This window comes from Emys orbicularis, chromosome 6 (genome assembly GCF_028017835.1).
Source record: "Emys orbicularis isolate rEmyOrb1 chromosome 6, rEmyOrb1.hap1, whole genome shotgun sequence".
In the NCBI taxonomy this organism is placed as follows: Eukaryota; Metazoa; Chordata; order Testudines; family Emydidae; genus Emys; species Emys orbicularis.
The window spans coordinates 112,982,504-112,996,661 of record NC_088688.1 but is presented as its reverse complement, the minus strand read 5'-3'; the positions used below and the strand labels follow the sequence as shown (position 1 = coordinate 112,996,661).

Here is a 14,158-nt window from a genome sequence, read left to right as displayed (position 1 = left end):
CAGACAGTGCATGCCCCCTCAGACTGACATAATGTAGGAAGAGTGACATTTAACACATTTTGGAAACAGCCAGTAGCAGCATTGTGTTGTTGTGATATTTGGCATTTTTCTTAAAATCCCAGTTCCTGCTTATCACACACAAGGATCTCAGCTTCCATTTTCTTAGCTCACATTAATTAGCATCTGTTTTATGCCCAGAAGCATGAGGGTTTATATCCCTTTCAAAACTGTTTGGTTTTTTAATCCTTACTAGTGCATCTCTGACTATTCTTGTTATCCCTATACAGGTCCAACCTTTTTGAGGGAGATATCTTGCCCCCTCCAGTAGGAGCTGATGTATCTTTATTTCTTTTTTATTTTGAGAGAGTAGACACTTGACAATTTTAATTTTCATGCTCATCATCAAACATAGTAGGAGCTGATGTTTTAAGCCTGCTCTGTATCAACATCATTATCATTTATTGAAAGGGTTTGGGATGTACTCGTCTCTTTAATACATATTAATTGAATGTTACGGCATTATGTTGTTTTCTACTCACTGTGAAATAGAAATCATGATAATGAGCATGGATTTCTCTGTCACACTCATGATAAATGACATCTTGCTATTAGTATGATTCTGCTACGAATAATAAACTGCTTTTGAGTAATATTCTATTGAACACGCATTGCAGGTGCTAAATTATCTTCTTGAAACTTGTCTTTTTTTTCATTTGATTGTAGAAGTTAAATTATTTCAGATCTTACAGTATTTGTCTGGTTGCTGTGGGATTGGTTTGTATTACTGTTTCTCTCTATGATGTGTATATTGATTGATGTGTCTGCACTATACACTTGTGGCAATATGTGTGAAAGGAATAGCATAATCAGAAATTACTGTTTTTAGTTGGTGGTGGTGATGTTGCTAATTCACTCTCACACGATTAACTTTGAAACCGGAAGTAATTGCTGTGAACTGGGTGAGAACATTAAACACCAATGATTGGATATACCCTCTGTCATTCAAACCAACAGCATATTCAACCAGAAGAAAAACACAGAGACTTAAACTCTGTGGAACAGTAGGTTTCAGCTGAAACTTCAAATTTTAGGCCATGTTTTTTGTGGTGTTTGTTCCTTTCTAAGAATAAACATGTGTGATTTTATTTAGGCTGCATCTTTAAGTATTTTATGCTGTTATTCTTTTTCTAGTTTGGTTTTTTAACTTTTTGAAAAATTAGAGAACACCTTTTACTTTTGCATTTTGCTGTATGTCTGTAAATTGTTTCTTCTTAAGGTGTACGTCACATAATAACCCTCTTTGGAAGCGGCAGAAAACAGAATGCTATTTTTGAGTGTCTGTATGAACCACAGAGCTTAGGAGCAACAGTCCTTGAACTAAACGAGTAAAAGAGCCCATCTTTTTACCACACAATCTGCAATATGTCTTCTTATTGATTATAACTTCCTGTTGAAGCATCTAGTTTAAAAGGAGAAGATGGGCCCAACAGATATGGGGCCTGATGCTCATCTACATTAAGACCTTCCTTTACAGTGCTCCAACAGTCACAACCATGTGAAGGCCCCTTTACACTGCCAGAGCGGTGAAAAGGGGCCTGAACGTAAATGAGAATCAGGCCCATGATGTACAATAATAGTTTAGTTAGTTGTTCTCTATATCTAGCAGATTTATTCGATTATTTTAATATTCACTCCTGCTACTGTTAACATTACTTCGTAGCATTTCTAAGTATTAAGACAATGTCTTTCCTTAATATTTTTTTCCATTAAACTAAGGTCTATGTGACAAGTTACTGTGTGACTTAATTCCCTAAAAAGAAGAAGGTGCTCTTTCTTCAATAGACAGTTCTGACATATATGTATCATAGTTATTTTTAAGGTGCCCATCACTTAAATAGCTGACACCATAAAAAACAAATGTTGAATGGGATACCAAGAGCATGAAAAAGAACAACATGCAATGAAATTTATATAGAGGTTCTGTTAGATAAAGAACCAATTGAAAAATAATTCCCTAAAGGACCCAGTTTGCCCCTTTATTCACACTGAGTAGTATTTTATCCTGCAAGTTCTCCCACTCAAGTCAATGAGACTACTTGCAAAGTAAAATACTACTCTGTATTTTACTGAGAATTAGCAGAATTAGCCCTATCACATGGTAACTGGCAGAAATTGCTGGGACCATCTATTGGTAATAATGTAGAACTTAAAATGTTTCCTGATAATGTGGATGTTCCTTTATAAAGGGACAGGGAGAAAAAATAATTAAGTTATTATTCCACTGTTTTATTTATTTCAAGTTAATAGGTGATTTCATGCTGTTTTGGACAACCATAACTGGACAACGTAACAACAGTCAAAGCACTGAACAAGATAATGGTAGCATTCAAATTCCATGAAAGAATGATCTTAGAAAGGTGTGCATGTCCAAGTGGCCCATGCACAGGTATCAGGGAGTTCTTACGTTCAATATGTTCCTATATGGGTACACAGCTGAGGGCACAATCTGGCTTTTAAAGTTTATTTCCACTATATGTTTGTACAGCACCTAGCACAATGGGGCCCTAAGGATATAGCGGTAAATCTGTAATACAAATAAATATTTTTTTCTTTTTACTTACTTAAGGTAAAGGCTTAAAGTGTTAGTGAAAACTGGAAGAATGATGAAGCTCTGGGGTAGAGCAATATGTTGTTTTTGTAGGTTCAACAAGGAGTTTTGTATTTTTTTTTCTCCTCAAAACCTTTCATTCTAAAGGTGAAGAGGAACTGGGGTGAATGCCCAGGGCCATGGAAATTATAGGCCCTAGGCCCAAATTGGTATTTTCTCTTTTTTAACATTTTACCACCCATCTGATCTCTTAACCTTCCCATCTGTCAGCATCCCTGCAACCCCACAACATGGTTAGTATAATGACATGATTAAATGTAGCTTTTCCACTGTCACATAAAAGTCTCATTTACTCCTTAGAGTGGAAAGTGAGGTTCACAGAGAGTAATGGACTCATTGAATTTTCTCCAATGACCATGAAAGGGAGAGGACAGACAAGACCAGCTTTAAGAGTGAGGGATCCAGCTACATGGTTTGGGGGCTAAAGCCCCCCAGTTACCTTTTGGTGTCCCACCCGGGAGAGGGATTGGGTTGCAAAACCACATTGAACAGCTGCCAGCAGGAGAGCTGTCCTTGGTGCTAGTGGCTCCCCCAAAGATCCCTGCCGCAGTTCCCACCGAGGAATGCGTGCCTGGTTGCTAATCCATGTGATGAATGCGCTGGTAGCCAGAGCTAAATTCTAATCTGTTTCTCCCCCAACACTATCACTGTCGCTTCCGCCGCCTCCTCTCTCTCCTCTTTCAGTATTTTTCTGCAGAAATCAACATGCAAAAATATTTGCTTTCATGGTCGAGCTTTCCAAATACCACACTATATATTTTTCTTTAATCTACTAACATTTATATTTTTAAATATATACAGCAACATTCCCAGCTGCCACATGCCAACCCATAATTTGTTTGTATCTCGCTGAACTTTTAAAAATAAAACTCTTGAAGAAAAGAAAATTTCTTCCTGCGACAAGTACTGTGGGATTCCAGAAAAGGGATCACAAGCCTTGTTCAACTTTTTCATGACAACACCCATCTACCTCACCATATTTCATTCTATTTATCTGAATTCACTTTATCTTTATCACCCTCAATTGATAAGCATGCTGGTTTTGCCAAGGTACTATACGTTTTATTGGCAGAGGCAAGGAAAACAAGAATTGTGCAAACATCTTGACACATGAAAGTGAAACCTGCATATTCTCCAACACCCACCTGTAATGTACAAAGTCTTTAAGTCTGGTTTTTAAAAATGGATGATTTGGAAGGGGAGGTGGAGACATTATTTCTATTAGTTGTACCTAGAGGTCCCAACCAATACTGGAATCCCTTTGCCTTAGGCACGTTATACAAACACATACTAAGAGACAAACTGCCTTAGAAAGCTTGCAAACTAGACAGGTGAGAGGTGAGTAAAGAAAAGAAAGAAACACATATGACTATTAAACAATCATAATACCTTGCTCTTTTATAGCAATTTTTAAATCAGTAAATCTCAAATTGCTTTACAAAGGAGATCAGCCTTATTAACCACATTTTACAGATGGGGAAACTGAGGCACAAAGCGGTGAAGTGACAATTTCTGAAAGGTGACAAGGGGTAGTATAAAAACTCGAGTAGAATAAGCTTAGATTGGGAAGGGAAACTGAGGCACAGTTCGATGAAATGGCTTTCCCAAGGTAACACAACAGGTCGGTGGAAGAGTTGGGAAGAGAACCTAGATCTCCACAGTCCCAATCTAATGCCCTAGCCACGGGGCCACCCAGATTATCCTGGCGCCAAGCAGGATTAATATTTTTTGCATATCTGTAGTACCTTTCATCTGAGGCTTTCAAAACACTTTGCAGCCATCAGTGGACTGAGTTTCACGTCCCCTGTGAGGCTGCGGAATTACTGGCCCTACTTTATAGATGAGGCAACTGAGGCACAAACCGAGGAGGTGACTTGTTCAAGGTCACTCTGCCCGTCAGCAACAGCCTCGCTCTTCATTGGCTATTCCCCAAGGCTGACTGAAGGCTCTGGAGGAGCTGGGTTTTGTTGGGTTGTTTTTCCACCCCTCCCTCCTGCGCGTGGGGCTGTCAGGCGAGATTAGGCCGCAGCCCAGGAAAGGAGCCGCCTGTGCTGAAGGCGGACAAGATTACTGCCGAGCAGGGCCGCCCTACCCCCCATCCCTCGCTCCATGGCACTGGAAGCACCATCCAGCAACGGCCCAAGCCGCAAGTCCTCCGCTGACTCTGCAAGAGCGGGGAGGGTGTGCGTGGGGGGAGAGGAGGGGGGGAGACGGGAAGGTTCCTGCCCCAGAATCTTTGGCTGCGAACGTTCTATAGAACGTCGGTCGGAAGCCAGGAGCGCATGCGCCCCCGGGACGGGCTCTCACACACCGCGCTCCCCAGCTGTTCCATGGCTGGCCGCTGTTCGCCTGGGTGCGTGACATCAGCGGCTGGGCAAGTCAGAACACGTACCGGGCGGCTGGGCAGGGGAGGGGACAGGCGCGGGGCGGGGAGGTGCACCAGCTGTACGAAGAAAACAAGTCCTGAGCTTCTCCAGCGGAGCCGCAGAGGCGGTGTCCCTGCAGCCGGCACTCACCTCTCGCTCGGCGCCGCGGCGGTGCTGAACCTGGGCCGGGGAAGAAAGAGGAGGGCGACGCGGGAGAAAGCCCGGGGAGCTGTTCAGACCCGCCTGCCCGGTGGTGGGCACCGCTGGAGCTGCAGCCACCCCAGGAAGCGCCGCTGCCCCTCGGGGTTCTCGGAGGAGAGGCGACGAGCGGAGCTGCACCGGCAGCCGCGCCGCGGTCTGATGGCTTAGGAGAGCGGTGCGAGCTGGAGCAGCCCCGGAGAGCTCCAGCCCCGAGACTTTGCCGAAAGGGGGAAGCGCAAGACGGGGGCCCCGGACACTGGTGCTAATTGATGTGAGATCCAGCAGCGAGGAAGAGGCATGGGCCAGCCCGGGGCCAACGACATGGCCAGCGCCGCTGCCTTAGGGAATTTGGAGAAGGTGAGGGAGCTGCTGGACCAGAGGGCGGACCCCAATGCAGTCAATTCCTACGACAGGACGCCGATCCAGGTACAGGGACCAGCGAGAGGGTTCGCGGGGAGCCAGGCAGGAGCCTCAGGACCCGGTGGGAGGTGGTGGTACAAAGAGGGGGAACCAAAAAGACTCCAGGACTGCAGGTGCTGAGCACTTAGCACGCTCTGGTTTTAGTGAAGGCAGCGCCTCGTAGACTCGGGCTCTCTAAAAGCCTCGCAGGCATTCTACAGCTATCATCACACACAGCAGCTCCAAAGTGCGGGGAGCGTCGGTTGTTACTTTCACCCCGGGCTGACTGCTCATAGCGTGGGGGTGGCAAAACGACACATCAATGTAGTCCTTCCGAAAGTCAGCCGATCCCCTTCCCTGATGGTTCTTTTCGCTATTTATTCGCCATGCACTCAATCATTCTTGCAGGCGATTAAAAAAAATTAAACCTGTTTTTGTTAGCGTGTGTCGCATTTTGTGACTGCTTTTACGCAGGGAGTGTTGTTTCTCATACATGTGCCAAAAATCACCCCTTCCGCCGAGAACGTAAAGTTGACACTATAAATATCAATGATAGCCCATAAAATCCAAAGGCGAAGCGGAATGGGAAATTCTATCCCCAGTGCATACAAACGCTAGACATTTTTTCACAAGATTAACAAAATGCTGAAATGGCGGTACACCATCTCGGTGGCCGCAGAAATATCTATAAGAAACAAAGTATTTAAAGTCATAAAACACTAAATTTGACTCCTCAGATAAACATCAGACATTATTAACATTCTAAAAGGACATGCTTCGGTTGGCTAGTTATAGATAAAGATATAAATATATGCCCGATTTAATATTTATCCTCTAGTATTTCTTGGTAATTTTCAGGGCCCGATCCTGCACCCCCTACTCAGACAAAGCCCCCATTTAGTTCTTTGGGGGTGATCTACATGAGGGAGGACAGTCCGAAGGAGTAGGCACCAAAGCCACAGTTATGAAATGATCGAAGAAAACTAGTTCATCTCACTTAACGAGAAAACCGAAAGTCTATTAAAAACACGACCTCCTTTGAAAGCAGTTTTAGTTTTAACAACCTATTGTTTTTATCTGTAACTGTAATTGTGACATGATGACTCAAACCCACCAAGTGCTTTAAATTCTCGAATTTCAATAATTGCTATATCTGTGCCTAAATATCATTTTCGGAAAGGGTGCCCTTTCATTTTAAATCTACTACAGGAAGTAGTGATATAATATTTTCGTCCGAGACCGAATACATTAACTAAACTATATACGAGTAGAAACACTAGATCATGGAGGGGAAAAAAGGGTATGCATTAGAGTGAGTTATTTATGTCATATATAGTGAAGTACAGACATTAAAAACTTTAATCTCCTGCAGGAGTACTAGAAAGTAAAGTACATTCTAAATCTTGATTTCTACTTAGGTTCAGTTATTTATGTATTTAGCAAACGTTTATGTATATTCTCGCATAAAACAAAATTGGAATTACCTGAAAAGCTATTGTGTAAGACCGGCAATGACAATTTGTATTACAACATCAACATTTTACTGAAAAGGAGTAATTTATGCATTTGATAATATCCCTTCAGTAGAAATTGTGCTGCATCATTTAATTTGCTGCACTTTTGTGAAGTATCTTTCAGTATTTAGATTTCAACATAAAAAAACTAACTTTAAAAGCAGCGAGCTTTCTAGTATGGTTATAAGGTAAATAGAAATTTTAGTGTCTTCATGGCCATTTGACTAAGTTAAAACTGTATTTTAAATCCCTTAAAAAGAAACACATAGACACAGGCGAATCATTGTTTTCGTAAAGTCGTACCGGCAGAAAGCATAACAGCTGTATAAGTGCTAGTGAATGATCTGCTATTTTAAGCGCAGGGGTGGGGTGCGGGAGTTGGAAGTGCCATAAACTAAAGCAAAGTTAATTATTTTTAAATTGAAATTCAATATTTTTATACAGAGGGAAAGATTTAAATCTATATTATACCTACCATTCAAAAAAGCAGCTTGGAGGTAGTTTTTGCTTTTATTGTTGTTATTCTTGTGCGTGTGTTTATAAATGAATTTCAAGTTTGAATTTTGTATTTTCATAATGAGCAGCTTCTTACTCAGGTAACATTTCTGTTCGCCTTAACGGGAATTCTGCCAGAGTAAGGACTGCGGGATCCCGCCCTTTGGGTCCACCTAAGAACCCTCCGTTTTAGTAAAATGTCAGACTTTCCTAAAACCGGGGTTCACGTTTATGCAGATAAATGGTCGGTAGCATTTCTCTGTAGATGTGCTCACAAGCTGAAAGCGTTTTCCCCAAATACATTGTGCGTAAGAGGGGATTATTTACAGTATATCACGAATGTGCGCGCCTGTATGCACACTGATGTTTTAATACATACATGAAATAATATACACATTTACATACCTGGGGGGGGGGACACACCTAAGACTTGATTTTCTGGCCATTTCAAACAGCTTACCGTTTCTCCTGGTCTTGCAGCCTTTGTGGTATTCGACGCCTTTGGAGCCTAGGAGGCGATTGACTCTGATCAACATTTTATTAACCTATCTTCCAGATGCCCTGTTGTAGGTACAGGCCTGACCCGATTCCCATTGACTGTAATGGTAGTTGGATCAGGCTCAGACTGAAAATCACAATAGTTAACCCTTTGGCATTAGTTACAGAGAATCCAATCCTGCAGTTCAGTCCCTACCCAGGCTTGGCCACCAGTGGGAGTCTTGCCCGTCTAAAGAGTTGGCCAAACACGGAGTCAGTGACTGACGGCTTCTGCCCCTCTCCTCTAGGTCATGATGATGGGAAACACCCAAGTGGCGGAGCTGCTGCTGCAGAGAGGAGCGGATCCCAACCGCCCGGACCCGCGCACCGGCTCCCTCCCAGTGCACGATGCGGCGCGAGACGGTTTCCTGGACACCCTTGTGGCGCTGCACCGAGGCGGGGCTCGGTTGGATCTGCGGGACAAATCGGGCCGCCTCCCCATTGACCTAGCTGTAGAGAGCGGGCATCAGCAAGTGGTCAGCTACCTCCGAGCCCAGCCTGCAAGGAATGCCGCTCCGCCCCAGGCATAGGGCCCGGGCGGGTGGCCAGCTCCCTGCGGGGCTCTGCCCTGCTCAGCCACACAAAGCACTGAACTGCAGGCACCAGGTTCGTCTACAGCAGCCGGGTACCATCCCCCAGGACAGCTAGGAGCCGCCTTGTTACCCTGACACAGTAGGCTGGAAATCAGAGGGTGGCAGCAGGGGAGGCTGTGGCCACCACTCATTAGGTTGCACCCAATTTTGTTCATCTTTAATCCAATGCTGTACCCTCCCCACATTTACAGAAGAGTCCACATTAATTGATGTTATAATATTTCCTCCTAGAACATAACTTATTGTCCGGCTTTTTTTCTTAAATGTATGAAGTATAATAAAGAGGAATAATATATTGTAAATATGCCACTTGGAAATGTTCTCAAATGCTCTAAAAGCAAACACGATCTTTGTTTTTGTTTTTGTTTTAGATTTTTACTTTGCACAAATATGTATATTAGCTTATACTTGAAAAAAAATAAAAATAAACGTTCAAACACTACCACTGTAAAGGAAACCATGAAGGTAAATATACCACTTAAATTAATAAACTATTACTAGTCTGACAGAAGCCAAATCTTTGTGTATTTCTTGGGTTGCAGTTTTCCTTCCCAGACCTGGAATACGAATAGATGCTTCCCAGTGCCTGGATTTTCCAAAAGATGCGGATAGGAAAGAAGCTAGACGTCTTTTCAAACATAGAAACCTGAGAGGGTCTAAGAATTTTATATTCCTAGGGCAGGGGTCGGCAACCTTTCAGAAGTGGTGTGCCGAGTCTTCATTTATTCACTCTGATTTAAGGTTTCGTGTGCCAGTAATACTTGTTAACGTTTTTAGAAGGTCTCTTTCTATAAGTCTATAATATATAACTAAACTATTGTTGTATGTAAAGTAAATAAGGTTTTTAAAATGTTTAAGAAGCTTAATTTAAAATTAAATTAAAATGCAGAGTCCCCCAGACCCGTGGCCAGGACCCGGGCAGTGTGAGTGCCACTGAAAATCAGCTTGCGTGCCGCCTTTGGCACGCATGCCATAGGTTGCCTACCCCTGTCCTAGGGCCAGATCCAACTCCCATTGATGATAATGGTTGACTCTGATTTTAATAAAGGCTATCTGAGGCTCATAGTGCTAAAATGATCGTTTTATTTTATTTAACAGGGTTTTGGATAATTAGGGGTACTCCTATTTGCATTTTAGACTCATATTTTCACTTAACAACTGAAGGTGTAGACTATATCGTCAGGTGAAATCATGTAAGATGTTAAAAGTCGCTATAGTAATAAAATATTTGCAATGTGTCCCACAAAGATTAAGAACATAAGAATGGCCACACTGGGTCAGACCAATGGTCCATCTAGCCCAGTATCCTGTCTTCTGACAGTGGCAGGTGCCAGATGCTTCAGAGAGAATGAATAGAACAGGGCAACTATCAAGTGATCCATCCCTTCCAGTCCAAGCTTCGGGCAATCAGAGGGTTAGGGACACCCAAAAACTGGGATTGCATCCTTGAACATGTTGGCTAATAGCCATTGATGGACCTATCTCCATGAACTTATCTAAGTCTTTTTTTAACCCAGTTATACTTTTGACTTTAACATCTCCAAGCAATGAGTTCCACACTTGACTGTGCCTTGCCTGTAGAAGTACTTCCTTATATTTGTTTTAACACTGCTGCCAATTAATTTCATTGCAAGAACCAATTATGTGAAAGGGTAAATAATATTTCCCTATTCATTTTCTCCAACCATTCATGATTTTATAGACTTCTATAAGATCCTCCCTTAGTTCTCTCTCTAAACTGAACAGTCCCAGTCTTTTTAATCTCTCCTCATATGGAAGCTGTTCCATATCCCTAATAATTTTTGTTGCCCTGCTTTGTACTTTTTCCAATAGATCTCTTTTTTTAAAAAGATGTGATGGCCACAACTGCATGCAGTAATCAAGGTGTACCATGGATTATAGGATATTTACTGTTTTATTATCTATCCCTTTCCTAATGGTTCCTAACATTCTGTTAGATTTTTTTGACAGCTGCTGCAAGTTGAGCAGATGTTTTCAGAGAACTATCCACAATAACTCCAAGATCTCTCTGAGTGGTAACACCTAATTTAGACCCCATCGTTTTGTATGTATAAGTGGGATTACGTTTTCCAATATACATTACTTTGCACTTATCAATACTGAATTTCATCTGCCACTTTGTTGTCCAGTCGCCCAGTTTTGTGAGATCCCTTTGTAACTCTTCACGATCAGCTTTGGACTTAACTATGCTTTTTGTATGCTTTGCAAATTTTGTCATCTCGCCCCATCCTTTTTCCAGATTGCTTTACAAAGTGCAGTGCCACAAGAAGGAAACTGCGAATGATACAGGTTTTTAGAAATCCTATGCTGCCTGACACTGAAAATACAAAATAGTTCTATACATTTCAATATCCTGATGTTCCCTGTCTTTTCATTTCTCTTTTAATTCCCTAAAAAAACAACCATCACCCATATCCAAGAACAAAATATTCAGGACCAACTGTGTATGTGTGTATATACATTCACAATCAATTTAGGAAAGTCTCACCCCAAAATGGAAGGAAGTCTCAAATACATATTAGGGAGAAATTACACTGAAAAAGTTGAGCTTCCAACAACAAGAGCGAGAAATGAATACATTAAAAAAGGACTATTCATCTAAGCAATTTCAAGCCGTTGATAATGTATCCAAAGGCATAATTTCTCAGCAAGAAAACAAAAAGCTGTAACCCAGAATTAAAAAAAATAGAAAACAGAATCCAGTAAGTCAATACACACTCCAATTTTTTATATTTTTTATTTTGGATCTGCGTGGTCAAAATGTTCTTACTATTATGAGAGAGATACTCTTATCTTTATAGAGTTGAAATTTTGGTGGAAATAGAACAGAGCTGGTAATACACTAAGAGGCAAAAACTCACGATAAAAGTAATTTCTTTCTGTTCTCTGACTTTGAATGACCTTGATCATATCAGACATCCTGTGTCAACTGCTCGTTACAGAATTAAATTCACCCCGTGAAGAGGGCTAGCAAGACTCCTATGTCTAACGGTAACCCATGACGAATAAGTGTAAGTGAAGGCCTTATGCAGCTCCTCTGCAAGGGATGAATGTTAAACTATTTTCCATACAGATTTGCTCTCCTCATTTTATTTATGTTTCTAACAAATCTGGAGGAAATCTTGTTCAGTTTACTCACATGCGTAACCCCACTGATCTCTGTGGAATTAGCTGGGCAAATTAGAAGGCAGGATTTGGTCCCTTATTTGGATTATTGCTGTTCACATCCCTGCCATTTAAAAAAGAAATCTCTTGTAGACAGTAACCGGCTCTTCACCAACCAAAGGCCTAAAACAGATTATTCTCCTCCCTCTGGGGAAAGATTAATGGAGATTTTTAAAAGGCATTATTTACTTTCATTTGAACTCTGGGGGAAGAGAGGATCCCTCTCCTGACCTTCCTAAGCAACCTCTGTAAAACCGGTATTTGCTCTCTGGACTCCATTCTGGAAATTGTGCCATTGACTTCCATGGGAACAGCAGCAAGAAATGTGTGCAGTGATAATCGTGTCCACCAATTTTAACTTCCCTTAGTTGACATGAAAGTTAAACATCAATAGACCAAAATTCAAGCTCTCCTCACTTTTCAGAGTAGGCAGGTGACAGGAGAATGTACTTGTACTTGAGCTCTGGCGACCCATACCTGGACTACTCCGATAGAGCACCGCACCCCCTCCGAGCACTCCCCAAATCACCCAGGACCATTGAGAAGCGTGCTGGGGACTATGGGAAAAGCAGGATATTCACGCTAAAAAGCAGACACCACGTCTCCAGGTCTGAACCACGGCTCAGCGAGTGGAAGGGTTCATTGAGAGCCTGCAGTGTCAACTCTATAGATTGGGGGGTAATAGGAACTACACTTTAGCTACATATTTCTATAAAGTAAAATTGCCCGAGGTGCCCAGTATCTAAAAATCTTCATGGCTATTGTAACTTCATTGCGAATTCGCCATGTTCATGTTTAGCACCGCGACGTGTTTATAGAAGTAGCAGAGACATTCGATTAACAGGAGTGTTTTTTTATTAGTGGTAACGAAGGTTATGCATAAGCATCAGTAGGAAAATCGCTCCCACAGACCGCGAGAAAGAGAAGAGCAAAGGTGAGCGGTTCTGGCCCACAGGGCCCCTGGAGAAAAAAATTGACCGGCAAAAATGTAAGCACATGTGTATCATATAGGGCCACATTCTCCGCTGGTGTATGGCAGCATAGTTCCACTGGAGTCAGTCGAGAGTGGCAGATTTACAGGGAGGGTTTGACCCACAGTATCCCTACATTTATTTGACAATGGATTAAACCCTATTTGATACACAGGTAGGCGTTGCCCATAAATATTATTTTCACACTAGTTATCCTTTGGGGGCCTAATTGTGCTCTCTGGTGCAAGGGGAAGCTTTGCTATTAATCTTTTTGGAAAACTATGGGGCTGTTATGAGGCCATTAACGTATTGTAACCTGACCTTTCTCAATTTCCCCTGCCCCCTCCCCCCCAGCATTCATGCAGTTTCCCTGACTTTGAGCCAGACTCTGCTCACTTTATTCATGTGAGTAAAAGGACCAGACAGATGATTTTCCTCTTTAGCTAAATTAGAGCTGCTGCCCAAGCCTGCAACTGGTTCTCCCACAACCATAAACATACCGGAAGAACCTCCGAAACTGGGAGCTGATCCTGCTACTCTAACTCGTGTGAGTCATTCTTACTTATGCAAGCGGTTCTAAGCGGCCTATTCAGCGGTGACGTTCACCACTGTGCAGAGGGGAAACACAAAGCCTATTGCAGCAACTGAGTTCCACTATTTTGAGGGCTGGAATGGCACTTAAGTAACTGCATAGGGCTTGTGCTGGCTCTCAGCGCAGGGGTGAATTTTATCGTGAGGAAGGTTGCCAATACATGACCCTTTAACATAAACTTTTGAACCCTCTGAATGTAGAGCCCATATTATCTCAAGGGCAGCATCATTGGCTGACTGTTTGCAGCATTGGGCTTTCCAGACATTCTCTTTGCCTCGAATAGAATTATAGGGTTTGGACACTACTGCTTCTCTATTAACAAAATGTGTATAGTTTGTATTAAATAACACCATTGTAATTGATTTGTAATAACTTATCTAACACAATGGCATTATATACTTCCCCGGGATAAGGGACACTCCTACCAGCATTTTTGAACTGAATTTTTGAATAGTATTCGCATTAACTATTGATAACGACTGAAAAGGGGTTTGTTTGTTTGTTTTGCTTCCACCTGCACCACAGTGGGTCAATTTCTCCTTGCTTTACTCACATCAATAGTCCTAGTGAAATCAGTGGGACCACCAGCTTTGCTAAGGCAAGGCAGCAGGATTTGGCCCATATTGTTTAATTACT

General features: G+C 42.2%; 1 protein-coding gene across 1 annotated transcript; it reads left to right on the top strand.

Moving 5' to 3' along the window:
* Positions 1–5,254: 5,254 nt before the first annotated feature.
* Positions 5,255–9,280, top strand: LOC135880070 (cyclin-dependent kinase 4 inhibitor B-like). The gene is made up of 2 exons (XM_065406174.1): positions 5,255–5,661; positions 8,429–9,280. The coding sequence occupies exons 1-2, from the start codon at positions 5,533–5,535 to the stop codon at positions 8,708–8,710; spliced, it is 411 nt and encodes a 136-aa protein (XP_065262246.1). The 5' UTR covers positions 5,255–5,532; the 3' UTR covers positions 8,711–9,280.
* The last annotated feature ends 4,878 nt before the right edge of the window (positions 9,281–14,158 follow it).